This window comes from Plecotus auritus (genome assembly GCF_963455305.1).
Source record: "Plecotus auritus genome assembly, chromosome: 11".
Taxonomy (NCBI): Eukaryota; Metazoa; Chordata; class Mammalia; order Chiroptera; family Vespertilionidae; genus Plecotus; species Plecotus auritus.
Window position 1 is genome coordinate 49,896,291 of NC_137777.1, and position 18,244 is coordinate 49,914,534.

The window sequence follows — 18,244 nt, forward strand, 5'->3', positions numbered from 1 at the left end:
CTACAAAAAGGAACAAACTTTCTGGGGTCTGAAGGGATTGGTACTTGACGATACGCCAGTCAGCAGGGGGTCATGTTGAGCATTCTGCAGACAGAATTGTTTCAGATCTGCAGCTGCCTGGGAAACCTTCACGTGGTTGAGCCCGGCCTCCAGCCGGAGCTGTTTAACCACTCTCTTCATAGTGGAGACGCTGGAGGAACCAGACATGAGTGCCGGACAGATTGGTCAGTAGCGGGTTGTGGGTCGCAGGTCCGCGGGGGCCAGACGGCGGGGCCTTGATTTTAATGATATTAATTTTTCCAGTCCATGAACATGGCATATGCTTCCACTTATTTGTATCTTCCTCAGTTTCTTTCTTCAATATCCTGTAGTTTTCCGAGTATAGGTCTTTTACCTCCTTTGTTAAATTTATTCCTAGGGATACCTTATTTTTTGTTGAAATAGTAAATGGGATTTTTTTATAGGTTCTCCTCCCCTCTGACAGCCGTCGGTCTAGGCTCTCTCCACGTTGTTAGTTTATTTTGCTTATTAGATTCCACATATAAGTGAAATCATATGGTATTTGTCTTTCTCTAATTGGCTTATTTCACTTAGCATAATACTCTCCAGGTCCATCCATGCTGTCTCAAGTGGTAAAATGTCCTTCTATGGCTAATATTCCATCGTGTAAATGTACCAGAGTTTTTTATTCACTCATCTAGTGATGGACGCTTGGGCTGCTTCCAAATCTTGGCTATTTTAAATAACATTGCAATGAACATAGGGGTGCACATATCCTTCTGAATTGGTGTCACTGGTGTCTTCAGATATATTCCCAGATGTGGGATCACTGGGTCATAAGACAGTTCCATTTTTCATTTTTTTGAGGTAACTCCATATTGTTTTCCACAATGACTGTACCAATCTGCATCCCACCAACAGTTCCCGAGTGTTGTTCCCTTTTCTCCATATTCTTTCCGACACTTGTTGTTTGTTGATTTTTATTGACCCTCAGGCTGGCTGATTGTGAGGCTCAGCCCTGGCCGTGTGTGCGAGCTGCTGTGCAGATGCGACCACACGAAGCAGAATTTGCGTCGCAGGTTCTGGTGCCTGCCGAGGTCTCCCTTAGGATGTGCTGTTTGTGAAGCTCATTAGATCCTCTCTCATGTTGTCTGAAGCTGGCCACGGGCTCTGTGGGTTCTGACCCTCTGGGAGGGACTGGTGCAGGCCAATGTCAGATGCTATCTGTGGCTGGCCCTGAACAACCTATTTGGAGCTACAAGTGACCCATAGTTTGTGGCTGTCTCTGCTGGTCTTGGGTGCACATGGGAAGGACCGAACTGCACACCAAGGTCAGCTTTTCCCCCAGTACCGGTTCCAGGGGCAGATCAGCAAAAGCCCCAAGTCATCCTGAGACCCACCTCCACCTGCGTCTGCCTGTTGACCGCCTGTTAAGCTCAGTCGCTGAAAGATCCCCTGGCAGATTTGGGAGACTGGGACTAGTGGTTTCCTGCAAGGGGAGGTGCTGGCCTGGCTTCAGGGATGGTGGTGGGTGTGGACCTCACTCCAGAGTTACAGGACTCGGTCTGTCCTGAATTTTTTCCTGACTTTGGCAGGGTGAAGCCACTAGGATTCAGGCAGGTGGGGCCTCCGGAGGCTGTTGGTTGGATCTATGGGAAACTGGGATGGTGGTTCTATTGGATTTCCCATGGTGGGGAAGTGCCAGTCAGGTTCGCAAGAAAATGGGGTAATGGCCTCTGCCCCAAAGTCAGACCATTCAGTCACGGCACCCTGTGAGTCTCCCTGACTCCTACACTCTGGCCAGAGCAGCTAACTCCTCAGCAGGGCACAAGCTCCACATGGGGGCCCGGAAGGAGTCCAGAGGGTGTGGCTATTGCTTCCTTCAGGCTGATGCCACAGGAGGGGAGTGCTCCACTCAGGAGAGATGGAACCTTTGACATGGGAGAATGACTCAGCACAGCTCCCTCCCCAGAGCAACAACTCCTAGACTTCCCCTAGGTGATTCTAGTCCCCCTTGCCCTCCCTCTGGGAGAGCCCAGGCTGTGTACAAAATTTTGTGCATTGGCCCTTTAAGAGGGTCCCTGTGTCTCCCACAGACTCCCAGACTCAGTCTCTCCCCGGTGGGCAGAAAACCTGCTGCTTTTCACAGCCAGGGGTTACGTGGACATCTCCACAGGCTCCGGTGCTCTAGGCTGGGAACCTGGCTTGGGGTTCAGGCCCCATGCCTCTCTGGAGGCTCATCCTCCACCTGTGGGAGCAGAGCCAGTCCTCTTGCATCTTCACCCTTCCTACTAGTCTCGATGCGGCTTCTGTAAACCCACGGTCTTCTCTCCAGCTCGTCTCCAGTAGGTCACTCAGGATGATCGTTCTTTATTTCAGTTGTAATCCCAGTTTGGTCCTGAAAGGACCTGAGTGTAGCTTCCACCTACTCTGCTGCCATCTTGAAGCACTTTTAAAATCAGAGTTGTTGATATTTGCGTTTTATACCCAATCCTGCTCTCTGTTTGATCAAGAGAGTTGGTGATGTAGAATTTCTTAGAAGAGAGCTCCCCACTATTATCCCTAGGGTTTCACTCCTATCCACTTACACACATATGCAGGCAAGGCCAAGTATTGTCATTGACACCTTGGACAATGGCATGTGCATCCCAATATTGCATCCAAATTTCAACAAAATATGAAAAAATGTGCATTTGATATTTGGCAATAAGTGAGATGAATTATCCTGAGAAACCCGATATGGAAATGATTAATGTGGCTGAAGTCATGGAAGGCAACAGAGAGGTGCTGTTTTATGAAGGCTCTGGCAGACGGAGCGGGGAGGAAGAGTGCTCTCACCGGGACCATCACCATCACAAACGGGCCAGGTAGGTCGGGGGGGATTCAGAGTTGAGCCAGGCATCTGTTGTTCGTGGTAGGAAACAGATTTACTAGTAGAACCGGGCAGTTGAGGGCTCACACTCAAAAACTGAAACTCCATTCTCTTGGCCAAGAACCTCTCAAGTATTTTATGGAACAGAACCTTCCTCTTCAAAGATCTCTTGGCAGCCATCTGGAGAACGGATTGGGTGGGGAACGCGTGCGTGCAAGCCTGCTGTGCCCTTCCTGGGGGAGCAAGTGTGACAAGTGCCACCCAGGAAGTGCCTGGGCGGAGGCAGGAGCGGGCGGCAGGGCTGACAGGTGTGAGCTAAGGGAAGGAGGAATCCGCTTGACAAGAATGTGGGCTAGAAAGACAAATTGCTTCTCCTTTGTGTTTTATTAATGGGAAGGTGAGCAAGAATATGGAAGTTGGACACGTGACTCGCAGAATCAAATACCTGTGGTTAGCTCTGGTTGCTTCGTAATCCGGGGGCTCAGTCTCTTTGATTCAGAGGCTGGAGTAAATGCAGAAATGTTTACCCAGTTTTTAATAAAACACACAGGCTTTCACAGTGCAAAGGAAGTGTGACCCCAACACCCACTGGGTTTACTATTTTTTACCTTTGTCTTCCTTTATTCAAACTCATACATTGGGAATAAGGTTTATTAAAAAAGACTGCATTTGTATCATCTGACACAGACACATGGAAATATATCATAAAGTTAAAGTTAGCCCCAAGCAGAAGTTTAACAAAAGTATCTAATCTGCTAGTTGAGAAGAGGGTGCTAAAGTCAACACAGTTTTCTTCTTGAAACTTCATTTTGTTTTCGATAGCACTGCTCGAAACCCATCTTCACTGTTTTAGACTTCACTTCGAACGCTTGTTCTTGCCTAGTATCGTGCCCGTAGGAGGCACTCCAGAGCGAGCCCACGTTAGCAGTGAGTGTGGTCGCTCCGTGTCAGGAACGAGCAGGCAAAGACCCAGTTGTTTCCTCTGACCTGGTGGCGCTCAGTAACAGCAGAGCACGTTTTAAACATTTTGAGCCGCTTGCATTTCTAACGACCGATGTGTTTAGAAAGTCCGCATGTACAACTCAGCTGAGCTCAACATAGGAATGTCCTTGTAAACACAGGGAAATCCACAGCTTCCAACTGGAATGCTTTCTCACCTGATTCCTCCTTGTGACGGTTCTCCTCACAATACCAGAGTCCAGAGAAGGGTCAAAGAATGATTGGAAACAGATCTCTAACAATGAGAAATGTTCAAGCACAACTTCATCTTTATCTTGAATAAATTATTAGTGGAGACATTCAAAGAAGTGACTATGAACTACTGTCACAGAAACTGAACTTTGTTTTATTATTTTTTTAAGAAGTCTTTAATTTGCCCTCAAATGTCATAACAAATGCATTATTGCGGATCTATAATCTCTCCTCCCCCCTTTTCTGGAAAAGGCAAGAAAATTCTTTATATTAAATGGGATGATTTTTAAAATTTTATTTTTCAATTACAGTCTGCATTCAGTGTTATTTTGTTTTAGTTTCAGTGTACAGCATGGTGGTTAGATAATCATATACTTTACAAAGTGTTCTCTCTGACAGTTTCTGGCACCATAGTTACTAAAATATTATTGACTATATTCGTTATGCTGTGCTTTACAGTCACTTGACTTTTTTCTGTTAATCCTCTCCTGAGGATATTTGTTCTATTGGTTTTTAGCGTGGAAGGGAGGGGGAGGGGGGAGAGACAGACATCATTGGTTGCCTCCCGCACCAGAGCTGCACAGGTGCCTGGGATCCAACCTGCAACCCTTCCGTGTGTGGGTCAATGCTCTAACCACTGAGAACACCAGCCAGGGCCCAGTGACTATTCTTTAACAATCAATTTGTATTCTTAATCCCTTCGCCTTCCCACCCCTCCCCACCCCCGCCCCTCTGGCTACCATCAGTCTGTTCTCTGTATCTATGAGTCTGCTTCAGTTTTGTTTTTTTGTTTGTTCTTTAGATTCCACATACAGTGAAATCATATGGTGTTTTTCTTACTATAACTTATTTCACTTAGAATAACACTCTAGATCTATACTTAACTAATATTCCATTGTACATGTGTACCACAACTTTTTTATTCACTTGAGTTGCTTCCGTATCTTGGCTATTGCAAATAATGCTGCAATAAACATAGGGGTGCATATATTCTTTCAAATTAGTGTTTGGGTGGGAAGAAAATTCTTAATTACGAAAATGTAGGCTTAGCATCTTTTTCAAGCTCAATCCCAAAATGCCAAAGGGCATTCTAACAGTTTTTCTTCAATAGCATTACCTTGTAAACTCAACTCCGTCTTAGCAAATATACTTATATTTACTCTGATATCTGAATGTACTGATCACCTCACTGAGTTATTTTTGAGAATATGGTCCTTCCACATACATTTTTCATTTCCTAATGAATTGGAGAAGGCTTTATAGTGTTTTTAGGGCTTCCTAAATAAGCAGAACTAAGAAACTTGTCCTAGGCCTTTTCCCTGGGTGGGCATGAACCCACATTATGTGTATTCCTGGTCTTTACCCTTAACAGGCGACTAATGGCATCACACCAACACTGTGTGCCCTCTGAGTAATTCTAAAGCAACATGCTTGTTCTAGAAAACCTGTCAAACGTCCCAGCCTGTGTCCTTAGGCTCTACCTCTGGGATGAAGGCAGCCCTGGTAGCAGTCTGTGGGTCGCTTGGTGTTTGGACCAACGTGTGGTGAATGAGAGGCCTAAGCCAAGCACAGCTGGGAGCTGGAGCCCCGGCCTGAGGGGGCAGCGGCTTAAGAAAGGAATTGATGAAAACTGCCTGCCCCCAATTGCAGGAAACTTGGCGAACAAGGACAATACGTACTGTCTTCTCAAGCGTTTGTCAGTGTGAAGGGCTACGGCTTTAATACCCCGCAGACCTGCTGGTGTGAACCTTCTCTCCCAAAGAGGGCCTAGCTGCTTTAGATTAAACAGAACATCTGCCTGAAACACTGAACAGAGAAAAAGGCTGAAACTGAACTCAGGGCTGGAGGAAGACGCAGCCACTAGATGGCACTGCTTCAGTTCTAGAAGCGGCCGTGCGCGGCCTGGAGCGGGGCGCGCCCGCAATGCGGTTCCTCGGGTCCTCGGTGCTTCGTGGGGTCCGGAGCCGACCCGGTCCCGCACGGCCTCGCGCTGCAGCCGACGGGGCGGCCGGCGGCCTGGGCTGCGACGCGACCCTTCCGCGCTCCGTCCCGCTCCCCGCGGTCAGGAGGCAGCAGCTGCGGAGCCGAGCGACGCCCGCGTCTGCAGGTTCCCTGCTCGGCCCTCCGGCCCGGGCCGCCCGCCCCCGGCTCCCGCCTCTGACTATGGGAACCGGCCCGGGACGCGCGCCACGGCCCGGCCTGGTGCTAATTGCACTCGGGCTCGGAAGGACGCGGAGCACCCAGTCCACCCACAGGAAGCAGGGAGCGCCCCGCGCGGGCGGAGGGAGGGCCATTCCCAGCAGGACGGCCCGGGCCGGTCCGGGCGGGGCCGGGAGGAAGCGCCAGGCGGGGGGAGCTGGGGGAGCGAGGCGGCGGCGGGCGAAGGTTCAAGGGGCGGCTCCGGGGGTGGCTCCCAGGCCGCCGCCCGCCGCCCCCCTCGCCGCGCCTCCGGGCGCCCCGCGGCCTGGAGCCGGGGCGGGGCCTGCGCGTCCGCTCGGGTAGAAAAGGCGGCGGCGACCGGCCCCCCGGGTGACAGCCGCGCTCGCACTCGGAGCCCAGCCGACGCCGCCATGAGCGCCGCCCTCTTCAGCCTGGACGGCCCGGCGCGCGGCGCGCCCTGGCCCGCAGAGTCCGCGCCTTTCTACGAGCCGGGCCGGACCTGCAAGCCCGCCCGCGCCAGCGAGCCGGGCGCCGCGGCCCCCGCCATGTACGACGACGAGAGCGCCATCGACTTCAGCGCCTACATCGACTCCATGGCCGCTGTGCCCACCCTGGAGCTGTGCCACGACGAGCTCTTCGCCGACCTCTTCAACAGCAACCACAAGGCGGGCGCGGCGGGCGCCCCGGAGCCGCTGCCCGGCCACCCCGCGCGCCCCCCAGGCCCGGGCCCCGCCGCCCCGCGGCCGCTCAAGCGCGAACCCGACTGGGGCGACGGCGACGCGGGCTCGCTGCTGCCCGCGCAGGTGGCCGTCTGCGCGCAGACCGTGGTGAGCCTGGCGGCCGCCGCGCAGCCCACGCCCCCCACGTCGCCCGAGCCGCCGCGGGGCAGCCCGGGGCCGAGTCCCGCGCCCGGCCCGGCGCGGGAGAAGGGCGCCGGCAAGAGGGGCCCGGACCGCGGCAGCCCCGAGTACCGGCAGCGGCGCGAGCGCAACAACATCGCGGTGCGCAAGAGCCGCGACAAGGCCAAGCGGCGCAACCAGGAGATGCAGCAGAAGCTGGTGGAGCTGTCGGCCGAGAACGAGAAGCTGCACCAGCGCGTGGAGCAGCTCACGCGGGACCTGGCCGGCCTCCGGCAGTTCTTCAAACAGCTGCCCAGCTCGTCCTACCTGCCGGCCGGGGCCGCCGACGGCCGGTGACGCGTGGCCGGCGGGGGCGCGGGGAGACACCGACGGATACCTCAGACCCGCCGCGCGGAGCCCAGCGCGCCCTGCCCGGCCGGAGCCGCCGGCGCCGCACTTTCTTCGGGACCCGAGGGAAAGGAAGCTGCGGCCTGGACTTGCCGCCACTGAACTTCCAGAGAAGCTATACTTGTTTATTTTCCCTTAAATTATTTTTATAATGGTGGCTTTTTCTACATCTTACTCCTGTTGATGCAGCTAAGGTACTTTAAAAAAAAAAGACTTTTAAGACAATCCTTTGTATTGTAGATAAGAGGAAAAGACGGAGCATGCTTACTTTTTTATATTAATTTTTACAGTATTTGTAAGAATAAAGAAGTATTTGAAAACACCCCTGCTTCCTGTATTCGCAGTGACTCCTGCTCGCCGGGGCCCCGGGAGCCGCCGGGGAAGGAACGTTCCGGTCCCAGGTGTGCAGCGGCACCTGGAAGGCCGCGGGGGACCCAGGTGTGTCACCCCGAGGGCCGCTGAGCTTGTGGGTCTGCTCTGCTTGTGAAACACGCCAACGTCCTCGTCCACATGTTCGGTTTAACTTGCCTAAGCCCCGCGGAGCGCGACTAAACTCTCGTTAAGCTGGCAAGTTCTGGTGAAGGTGCTCCAAACACGGGACCAGACTTGGGGCGGGGGTGACCGGCCACCCTCTCCGCTCACCCGGGGACTCAGAACAGCTGAAGGGCTCCCCGAGCTGAGCGGGCTGCTGGAGAGGCGAGGGCGAGGGGGGCTCGGGTTATTCTAATCTAAACGCATGTCTGAGCTCTCCTTGGCCGACCTGGGACTGCTTTCACTTTCCTCAGTCTCATGGACAGTTTCAGATTTTCCAAGGGCGCATGAATGCAAAACAGTCATGCAGATGAAAAGGACTGCCACAATGCCGTGTTCCAGAGTTTCTCTGCAGAAATAAAGCCCTTTGCCTTTCCCCAGTGAAAGTGGGCACGAGGCACCCTTTCTTGATTTCGCGTACTGCGTCTATATTATGTAATTAACTATGGCCCGTCTTGATTATATCGTTATAAGGGAGAAAACAAAACCTTTAGTGTCCAAAGCTAATTAATTCATGCTTTTAATTTAAATCTCTCCCCACAAAGCAAATGTTAGCAACCCACCCCTCTTCAGTCTGTGATCTTGGCTCTGCGCACAGCATCCAGGCTATTGCGTGAGCTAACTATCCTCTGTTCAGTGTCCCTATAATCACACTTGTTAACTTGTTCACACTTTATGGACAACGTTTTTGTACCTCTGATAAAGTTCTCTAAAATATTCCCCCCCCCAAATACTAAAAGGCAAATGAAAACAAAAAACCCTGAAGTGCAAAATGCTTAGATTGGACATTTATTGTAGCAGAACAGTAATAGAATAATATAGGACAAAGGGTTAAACTTTGCAGTGTATTCTTTGGGGCAATATTAAACAAAAACTACAAGGAAAACATGTTGAATGAGGGTAAAATTTAAATTTAAAAACTTTAAAATTGCAATTATAGTTTCTCCTGCTACATTAATATTATTGCCTAAGGTAAATACAAAACGAAGACCTCAAGCTTATGTAAGCGTTATTAACAGTTATGTCCCTAAGTTTGCAGGAAGGTAATAAAAAAATATATATAGTAGAAAAAAGTATTTTGATTTATAGTTTACAAAACCATTTTACTGACATTTGCCCCAGAAAAGTTGTAAGTTCCGTTTCAAGATCATTCACTGCCCATAGTTAACAAGTAACTACCAAACCGCCAGCAGCACCCTGGCAGCCACCTCGGACTTCACAGACTCCGACGACCAGTGGTGCCTGAAGAGGCCCTTTCTGCGCTCAGCAGCTCGATTTCCTCCAACCCCAGGCAGCTGGTCGGGTGGGTGGCTACGGACTGGACCAAACAATGTAACAGCCCCACCTCCTTCCCGATGACGCTCTTCACGTCGTAGCCCTGCAGCGGTAAGAGGCGAGCTGGTTAAAGCAAACAGCCTGCATGTTTTGTTCCCAGCAACACAGAACAAGACTTCACATACTTGAGAGCAACGTTGGGAAGAAGGAAAAAAGGGCTGTGATTTATATGGCAAGTGAAGGAACTAATTTTTTCTGAAAACTGAATCGTTTTTCCACAAGAACATTTAAAGGGTTAGTGATGTCTGTTAGTGGATGCAGCGATAAGCCTCTCAGCTGGCTGCCCTGGGAGAGGAGCGGAGGACTTGCAAGGGGCCAAGCCCTGTTCTTAGCTGCAAAGGCTGGGGCTGGGCGCGAATCATGCTTGCAGCTGCCTCCCACTTCCTTTGGGCACTTCCCCAATCTAGCAACACTTCTGGTCCAAGGATTCTCTGGTGTTTTGCCCCCAAACTTCCCTCTTCATTGGGATACTAGTTCTTCTGGACTTGTACTGAGTGTTGGAAAAAGCTTTTTATTCGCGTTCTGTTTGATGAACATCTTATGGTGATCAGTTCATCTTGGCCAAGTTTCATCTCTTGATGAAAACAGACTAGGAAGGTGTGGTATGCCCTCACTCGTCTCTCTAGATCAAGCATGTCAAACTCAAGGGCCAACACGGGCCAAATAAACGAGGCACGCGGCCTGCGGGCCACGAGTTTAACATGCTTGCTCTAGAACCTCAGAACACTGTCTCTGGGGCCGAGGTGGGCTAAGGTACACTGGGATGCATGCACTCTGGCCTTCCGGGAGACGGAAGCCCTAGGAGGAGCGAGTTCTTTCAGAAGCTCCTTTGCTGCCACCTGCAGAGCAACATCAGGAGCATCTCTCACTTCCCTGAGCCAGGCCCTTGGCAGATCTCTACAAGAGCTTTGCTCAGTATGTTTTACAAAGGAGGCACGTGTCTGTGGCTTCTCGGTGCCCTCACTGGGTCTAAGCTGGGCTCAGGGACGCTTTTCGGGAGCGGAGTGCAGTGGACAGGGCACTGAGCTAGTCCCAGGCGTGGCCAGGACGGTGCCCGGCTTTTTCTGCCTGCCTCTCTTGGGACCCAGACTCGTGCTGTGTGGATATGTGGCCAGAGCCCGCAGGTCCCAGCCAATTGGAGCACAAAAGCCAGCGGGGGACCAAAGGCCTTCTGGGACTCCCACCCCGCCTCTGGCCACCAGCTGACGCCCACGGGAGCGAGAGGAGCCGTCCTGGTAGAACCCTGTGCTACCCACAGGCTGTGCACAGGATAAGTGTGGAAGCCACGGAGCTGTGAGACGTTTGTTTGGAAGCAGGAAGTATCAGGGTCAGTCGGTGTGAGCACGGCTCTAATGGCGGCTCACTGTCATCTCTTCCTTCTCTGGCTAGGAGGCGGGCATGCTGCGGAATGCCTAACCCACTCAGGCGATCGCTGAAGAGTTTCATTGCTCAGTAAACGTTTGGGTAAGGTCCACAGAGTGGTCGAATGCAGTGATAGGGGAGGGAGAGTTGCTGGTCGAGACAGGGGAAGTGATGGAGCGAAGATATCTGACAACAATGGTGGCAAAGGCCTTTCTGCACTTGGGATCATGTGTGACACAGACGTCACTTTATGGCCCATCCTGGCCATTCCCTGAGGGCTCACTGCGAGGCCGTGAAGGGCCTGTCACCGAGACAGCGGTGACCAGGGAGCTGCCAGGCTGCCCCTAGGAGAGCGAGCACAGGGTGTGCAGAGGTCGCCACTGGGCAGGGAGAGGACCGCAGCCCCTCCCCTGAGGGCTCTGGCCACTTGATCGCCTTGCGTGCTTGTGTGTGTGACACGGACGGCCCAGGCAGTCCTTCACTTGTCCTTGGGGTGAAAGTACAGAATTCTGACTTGGAAAAAGTCAGCAAAAAATCACTTAAAAAATGTCAGGTGTGGCAGCTACCATCTTCAATAACAACTATCATTTATAAACAAAGGTTAAATTATACGTACTTTGTATTTGGTGGCAATTAATACAGATAGGAAAAAACAATCACACCCACCAACAAACGCATACGTGCTCCCATATACATGTGTATGTGCCGAAGTGTAAAATGTGTCTCTCTTTTTAAAAGGTACAAAGTAGGCACGTGTCTGTGCCTTTTAACTTTTCTTTTTCTGAAAGGTAAGGAAACCAAGTCCAAGTTTCACATCACTGCGGCGTTAGGATGAATGCACTGAGTGCACACCGACAGCAATGCCATTGTTTCCACCTCTGTAGCTGGACCACATTACAGTGAAGGCGCAACACGTGCACTCGTGTATCCTGCCCAGGGGCAGTGCCTTCATTCCAGGGCATGGCCTTATGGTTCCATAGAAAGTCTTATGTGATTCCTTGGATTTTGGTAAATGTGCATTCACCCCGAAAACAGAATCCAGACTGGAAAACGCATGGCTGATGTCTACACGGAAGTCCTTTTTCTTTTCAAGATTCTTTTTTTTGTAATCCTCACCTGAGGATATGTTTATTGATTTTAGAGACAGGAAGGGGGAGGGAGAGAAGGGAGAGAGAAATAGATAGATAGATAGATAAATAGAGAGAGAGAGAGAGAGAGAGAGAGAGAGAGAGAGAGAGAGAGAAAAGCATGGACCCGTTGCCTCCCATACGCCCCCCGACTGGACATCAAACCTGCAAGCTAGGTATGTGCCCTGACCGGGAATCGGACGCTCCAGCCACCTGAGCCACACCAGCCAGGGCACACACACAAGTCCTTTTTACTACCCATCTTCCAGCTGCTTTCAGGGTCTGAGGTAAAGCGCTGGTCACCCACTGTGAGTAACGCTGGGGGAGGGGGAGGAGTGCACCGGGATGAACCTCAGGCGTGGCATTTACCTTACTTTCCTGGTGCCAGCTCTGAGAACAGAGAGCCTGCAAGGCTGGCACCTGAAGCTATCACACCGAGCCCCTCATCCAATGCACACACATGTACACATGAGCACACGCAGCTCTATGAGACAAACACATGAACACTCCAGGACACACACATGCTCTTTTGAGCTCTTTTAGGGTGTTACATGAGAGCACTGCAATTGCAGAGTTGAATGTGTGGGAGGTGCCATCAATGGAGAAGAGCGTTCCCACAGGCCTCCCTGCGGGAGAGTGGCGGTCCATCCCTGCAGGCTGCCTGGAGGAGGCAGGCACTGGGTGGGGAGCCGCAGGACCGAGTGGGAGGAGGGCCTCGCCAAGGCCGCCTGAGAATGCAGGAGAACCTGTGCCGTCTGGGTGGAACGGCAGGTGAGTTGTGCTTCACTCCCAAGTGTTGCTGGTTTTGGTTTGTTTAGGTTGTGGGTTTCGGTTCATTTTCCTATGTGTTCCCCTTAAGCAGGAGTGTTACCAGCGCTTCCCCCAGCACCCCCCACTTCCCTGATACCCAGCTCTGTTCTCTTTAGCGCTTGCTGGAAGCCCCGCCTTGGAAACCTCCAATGCCCAGCCTTACCCAGGACCACACCCTTCTCTCCCCCAGGCACTGAGAGAGGAGGCAACGAGGTACTGCTGACTCATCCCCACTGAACACACAGACCCCACTAAGAACAGGAACACACGTGTGAGTCCCTGTTCCCCGACCCCCCTCCCCAGTCGGGACTGGTTACTGCCTCTGCTAAGTGGTCACTCGTGGGGCTGGGGAGGACTCTGTGCATCGACAAGAACCGTGGCTGTGAGCCCTGCAGCCCTCTGCTTCCCTGGCAGGGAAGTGCGGAGCCTCCCCCTGGGGTCAGGGGATGACACAGGCAACAGGAGGACAGCAAGGAGCCCCCCCCTGGGGTCAGGGGATGACATAGGCAACAGGAGGACAGCAAGGAGCCCCCCCCCTGGGGTCAGGGGATGACACAGGCAACAGGAGGACAGCAAGGAGCCCCCCCTGGGGTCAGGGGATGACACAGGCAACAGGAGGACAGCAAGGAGCCTTCCTGGGCCACTACTTACTTACTTCCACTCTGGAACGACCAGGGAATAGGTGTTTATAGGCCCTCCTGACGCCCGGTCCAAACACCAGCCCCTGTTGGCACTGTAACCCCTTGTTTAGTGCAGGGGTGAGGGGTGTAGGGGGAGGAGGGGGTGTCACCGAGTTGCTTTAAAGAGACAGGCCCAGGCTGGTGGGCTTATCCTAGGGCGGGAGCCAGAAACTCTTTTATAGCTCCACAGGCGACTACCCTGAAATTCGAGCGGAACCGTAGTCAGACCAGCGATTCTCTAAGATTCTGTGCGTGGACTGACCCCCACTCCAATGTAATCTGAACTCGGAGAGTTTGGTGCTGCCGCCCCTCTGAGGGCAGGAGGGTGGGCAGCAGGTGGCGGGCTGAGGGCAGCCTCCACGGGATGGACGACAGCCTGATTCTGCTGGACTCGGAGCTGGAGTTCGGCCAGGAGAGCCCGTCAGGAGTTCTGCCCGATCGGTCCCCCGGCCCCGTAACCTCCTGAGCTGGCCAGTCTGCCCCTCGATGTGGACCTCGGCCCTGGCCAGGGGGCTGTGCTGGCACCACTCAGTGGTCGGCCCGGTGCCCTCCTCCGGGCTCAGCACCTCCTCGGCCACTGCCCACTGCGGTGCTGGTCAATGGCTGCGGCCGGACGGAGGCACCCCCAGGACAGCCTGCCTTGGGGTGAGGCCGCCTCATGAAGAGGAGAACTCTGCCCTGAGTATATTCAGGTGGTGGCTTTCTTGGAGGCGCACAGCACTTCGCTAAGTCACACTGAAGTGACTCTCAGAAATAACGCTCGTTACCAAATACTCAGACGGAAAAAAAGGTGTGTATCTCAGTTAATCCTGCTCTCTTAGTGTGAAACCGCGGCCGTGGTGTGTATCTCAGTTAATCCTGCTCTCTTAGTGTGAAACCGCGGCTGTGGTGTGTATCTCAGTTAATCCTGCGCTCTTAGTGTGAAACCGCGGCCGTGGGACTTGAAATCTCAATACTGTTCCCCTATAATCCAAGGCCCGGGGCAGATCCATGATTCCACTCTAAGACTGGGCAGGAACAACCCCCATCCCCAAAGGGAAGGCCCTGTTAGCAGACATGGCATTTGCCAGTGATGAGAGCCGTCGGAGAGCCAGGCCTCGGTGCATCTCACACTCAGCCTGTGCACAGGTGCTGCGGGCTGCCGGAACGGGACGCGCATGGCGCAGGGGTCTTTATCTGGGGGTGACCTGCTGGCTGAGGGCTGGGAGCACAGAACACACATCCGGGCACTTACCCCGTCCTCCCAGGCGGCGAACCTCAGGAGCGAGGAGATACTGCTCTGCATCAGCTGCAAGGACAGACACACGGCTGGGTTAAAGCTCCACGCTGTGGGCGCTGACGCTAACACTCACGCCTGAAGACTAACATGCTAGACAGGAACCACTGTCGTCCTTATAGCTCTGACCTCCAAGCCGTAAGTCAGTGTGACTTTCCAGATCACAGACATGGAAGACTGTGTTCCTGAGGGTGAGTCCTTCGCCTTCTCCCAGGGAAAGAGCAATGGATGCAAGTCCACCCCGGGCCGGGGGCAGGCAGCTCCGCGAGGGACGGAGGGCGCGTCCACCTACCTTGACCCTCACTGTGCACCGGGGCCGCGCGGGGCAGGCCAGGAAGACCTGAAGGTGCCGTCGGAGGACAGGAGAGGTGACCACGCGGGAGCAGCTCACACAGGAAAAGGCGCCTCTGTCGCTGGGAAACACACAGGGAAGATGGGGCCGGACACATGTGGGTGCGTGTCCAGCAGTGGAGAGGCACTTTCCTGAGCAGGAACGGTGCTGAGACAGCAGGGGATTTCCTTGCCAAAACCAAGTTCCTGAAATAGGCCGCGGCAGCCGGCTCGGCCGTGCTGAGGGACAAAGGTCAGCTTCCCCGCTCGGGCTGACGGCCTGGGCATTAACCTGGGAAGGGCACTCAGCATGACGCCTCATCCAGCTGAGCATGAGGACAGCACACATCCCGTGAGCAAAGGGAAGCCCTGGGCCGGCGAGGGGAAGGCAGGCCTCCTCCCGGCCTGATGGGAAACCTGCTTTCAGCCATCAGCATCTAGCGCCTTCTTGCTACCAAGTCCCCTGTGATGCCCACTCTGCTCGCCTCTCAGGCATGAGCCGGCGATGACGGGCTTGTACACGATGCCATCCAGCCAGGAGGTGCCAAGGAGACATCTTCCCCTGGCTTCTTACGAAGCAGGAGAGTAAGGAGCCCCTTCCTCTCTGTCTGTGACAGAGTCCACGTGGGAGGCCAGGGAACTGACTGGAGAAAGGCCCGCCCGAGGGCGGTGGAGCAGGTGCTGGGCCCCTGCGGCCGTGCCCGAAGCTGCCCCCTGGTCTGGGGGAAACCCGTGCCCACGGGGGACAAGCTGGGAGTCACCACGTTAGTCGTCTTTGTCACGTGAACCCTGGCTTTTCGCTTTCCCCTCGTAACAAACCTGGCTTCTCTTTCCAAGATGGGAGCTGCAGGAGCGCGGAGCGCCCCGACGTGAGGACACCGTGTGCGCAGCCCCCCCTCGCAGCGCAGCAGACCCTTTGCTGTCGGAGCTCCCGCCAGGCCTGGTGGGGAGCTGCTGCCCCGGGCAGGGGGCAGGCGGGGTCCTGGGACTGGGCCGCCGCCGCCCCAGGATCTTTCCGGGGGTCCCTGCCCTTACCTGTCTCCTGGGCTCTGTTTCAGCCTCTCGCTGCCGCACCGGTCACACACAGGCCACGAGAAGGCCGTGCCCTCGTCCACGGCTGTCACCGTGCCTAGGCGAGGGAGAAGAGCCAGCTCGGGGCCTGCCCTCAGCCTGTGTGCTCCTCAGGGCGCAGAGGGCAACAAGGGCCTCGGGTTTCCCTCTCACTTGTGAGTTTATATGAATGTTCCTAAGATTTTTATAATTTCCATGTATTGGACAACATTATGACAGTAAAAAGCTAAGTTTTAAAACTGCCCACTGCTACCAACCGAGTGTTTTCATTGGTGCCTGATCTCTCTAGTCTTTCCCAGATGCACACGTATTGGAGTTTACAAGGAAATCATCAGTGCCATGGCCCATCCTCCTTCCAGGCCGCTATGTACTCTTAAGAATTGTTTTATCTGTCCTGCTGATATCCATCGAGGCGATGTGTCCTAGTTCCCCCAACCATTCTCCAAATTGGACATCTGGGTCTCCGAATTCCTTTGGCGGGTAAGCAGTGGGATCTTCCTGCCGAGGCCCTTTCTGTGCCGAGACCCCTTCCCTAGGACGGATTCCCAGAAGCAGAACTACTGTGAGCAGCAGAGAGAGAAACGCCTCTCGAAGCTGCTTCCCACAAGGTCTCTGAGCCCCTCCCCTCCGCTCGCAGAGCGCGGTCTGAGGCACTGCGTGTGGATACCACTTTCAGCACCTGCCTCCTCAACAGGCACAACAGAATTCCTTGTCTTGGTGTCCACTCCTTTGATAAGGAAAAACAAATATTCTACTGGTTGGTTAGTATCTCTTATTCTGTGATTTCCCTGGTTTCCTATTGCTTTTTACTCCCACATCTGTGACTTCTTTTTTTCAACAAACATGTATACAATGCTCTTTGGTGTGGGATACACGTGTAGCACTAAAACATAAAGATGAATGCTGCAATCCAGATAAACAAATAGAGTAAAAATACCATGAAATATGGGATAAAATGTTTGCAAAGGACACATCTGATAAAGGACTAATATCCACAATCTATAATAATCTATAATAATAAAAGCATAATATGCAGATCGACCGAACAGCACAACGACCATCCGGGACCACACTATGACACCCACTGGCAGCAGGGCAGCCAAGGCGGGTGTGATGCGATTGGTTGGGGGCTCGGCCATCACCCCATGATCGCCCTGCAGAGGGAAGCCCGGGCGGTGCTGCACTTGGTGGGTGGGGCCTCCCTCTGCGGAGCCACCACGGGGCTCGCGGACTGTGAGAGAGTGCAGGCGGGCTGAGGGGACCCCCCCCCCAGTGCAGGAATTTCATGCACCGGGTCTCTAGTATAAAATAAACTTTTAAAACTCAAGAGTAAGAACACAAACAACCTGATTAAGAAATGGGCCAAAGACCTTAACAGACATCTCACCAAAGGAGATATACTGATGGCAAATAAGCATATGAAAGGATGTCTAACATCTTATATAATCAGGGAAATGCAAATTAAAACAACTCAGTGCCAAACTGCCCCCGTATTAGAATAGCCCAAGTCCGGGATGCCGACACCACCAGAGGCTGGTGAGGACGGGGAGCAACAGGAACCCTCTCTCACCGCTGGGGGAATGCGAAACGGCGCAGCGACTTTGGAAGGTAGTTTGGTGGCTTCTTATAAAAGTACATACCCTCTCACCACACGATCCAGCAATCAGACTCCTTGGTATTTACCCAAAGGAGCTGGAAGCTTAGTCCACGCAAGCGCCCGAATACAGACGTTTACAGCAGTTTTGGTCACAACTGGAAAAACTGGGAAGCAACGATGACCTCCCTCAGGAGGTGAATGGGTGAAGAACTGTGGCCCACACGGACAGCGGAATATTATTCACGCCAAAAACAAGCGGTGCAGCCATGCAAAGACAGGGAGGAAACGCAAGTGCACATTGATGGCTAAAGAAGCCAGTTTAAAAGCTATGATTCCAACTATACACAGACAGTCTGGAAAAAGCAGTAAGAGGACGAGTGGCTGCTAAGTGTTACCGGGCGGGAGGAATGAACAGGTGGCGTGGAGAGGATTTTTACGTCAGTGGAGCTATTCCGCAGGATACCGTAGGATACTGTAGTGATGGATACATGTCATGATGCAGTTGTCTAAGCCCAAAAAAAGGACAGTACCAACACTGACCTTAACGTAAACTACGGCCTTGGGCGATTAGGATGTGTCCAACTGTAGCAAATGTACCATGCTGATGGGGATGCTGATAGTGGCAGAGGCTGTGTGTGTGGCGGGGGGAGAATAA

At 53.3% G+C, this 18,244-nt stretch overlaps 3 protein-coding genes across 3 annotated transcripts in view; 1 reads left to right on the forward strand and 2 right to left on the reverse strand.

Annotated features, from left to right (window-relative positions):
- LOC308236574 (guanine nucleotide-binding protein G(I)/G(S)/G(O) subunit gamma-5-like) lies at positions 1 to 207 on the reverse strand (the record flags this gene model as incomplete). Its single annotated transcript, XM_080646405.1, has 1 exon — positions 1 to 207. The coding sequence occupies one exon, from the start codon at positions 205 to 207 to the stop codon at positions 1 to 3; it is 207 nt and encodes a 68-aa protein (XP_080502531.1).
- A 5,848-nt stretch (positions 208 to 6,055) lies between these two features.
- Positions 6,056 to 7,792, forward strand: CEBPD (CCAAT enhancer binding protein delta). Its single transcript, XM_080646740.1, has one exon. The coding sequence runs from the start codon at positions 6,634 to 6,636 to the stop codon at positions 7,417 to 7,419; it is 786 nt and encodes a 261-aa protein (XP_080502866.1). The 5' UTR covers positions 6,056 to 6,633; the 3' UTR covers positions 7,420 to 7,792.
- Positions 7,793 to 8,763: 971 nt separating this feature from the next.
- SPIDR (scaffold protein involved in DNA repair) overlaps positions 8,764 to 18,244 on the reverse strand; it is a 378,562-nt gene continuing 369,081 nt past the window's right edge. Inside the window, exons 17-20 of the mRNA XM_080646739.1 lie at positions 15,957 to 16,050; positions 14,884 to 15,004; positions 14,550 to 14,603; positions 8,764 to 9,379 (exon numbers count right to left, since the gene is read on the reverse strand). Coding sequence (XP_080502865.1) covers positions 9,218 to 9,379; positions 14,550 to 14,603; positions 14,884 to 15,004; positions 15,957 to 16,050 — 431 coding nt within the window. The 3' untranslated portion in view covers positions 8,764 to 9,217. The remainder of the gene's footprint in view (positions 9,380 to 14,549; positions 14,604 to 14,883; positions 15,005 to 15,956; positions 16,051 to 18,244) is intronic.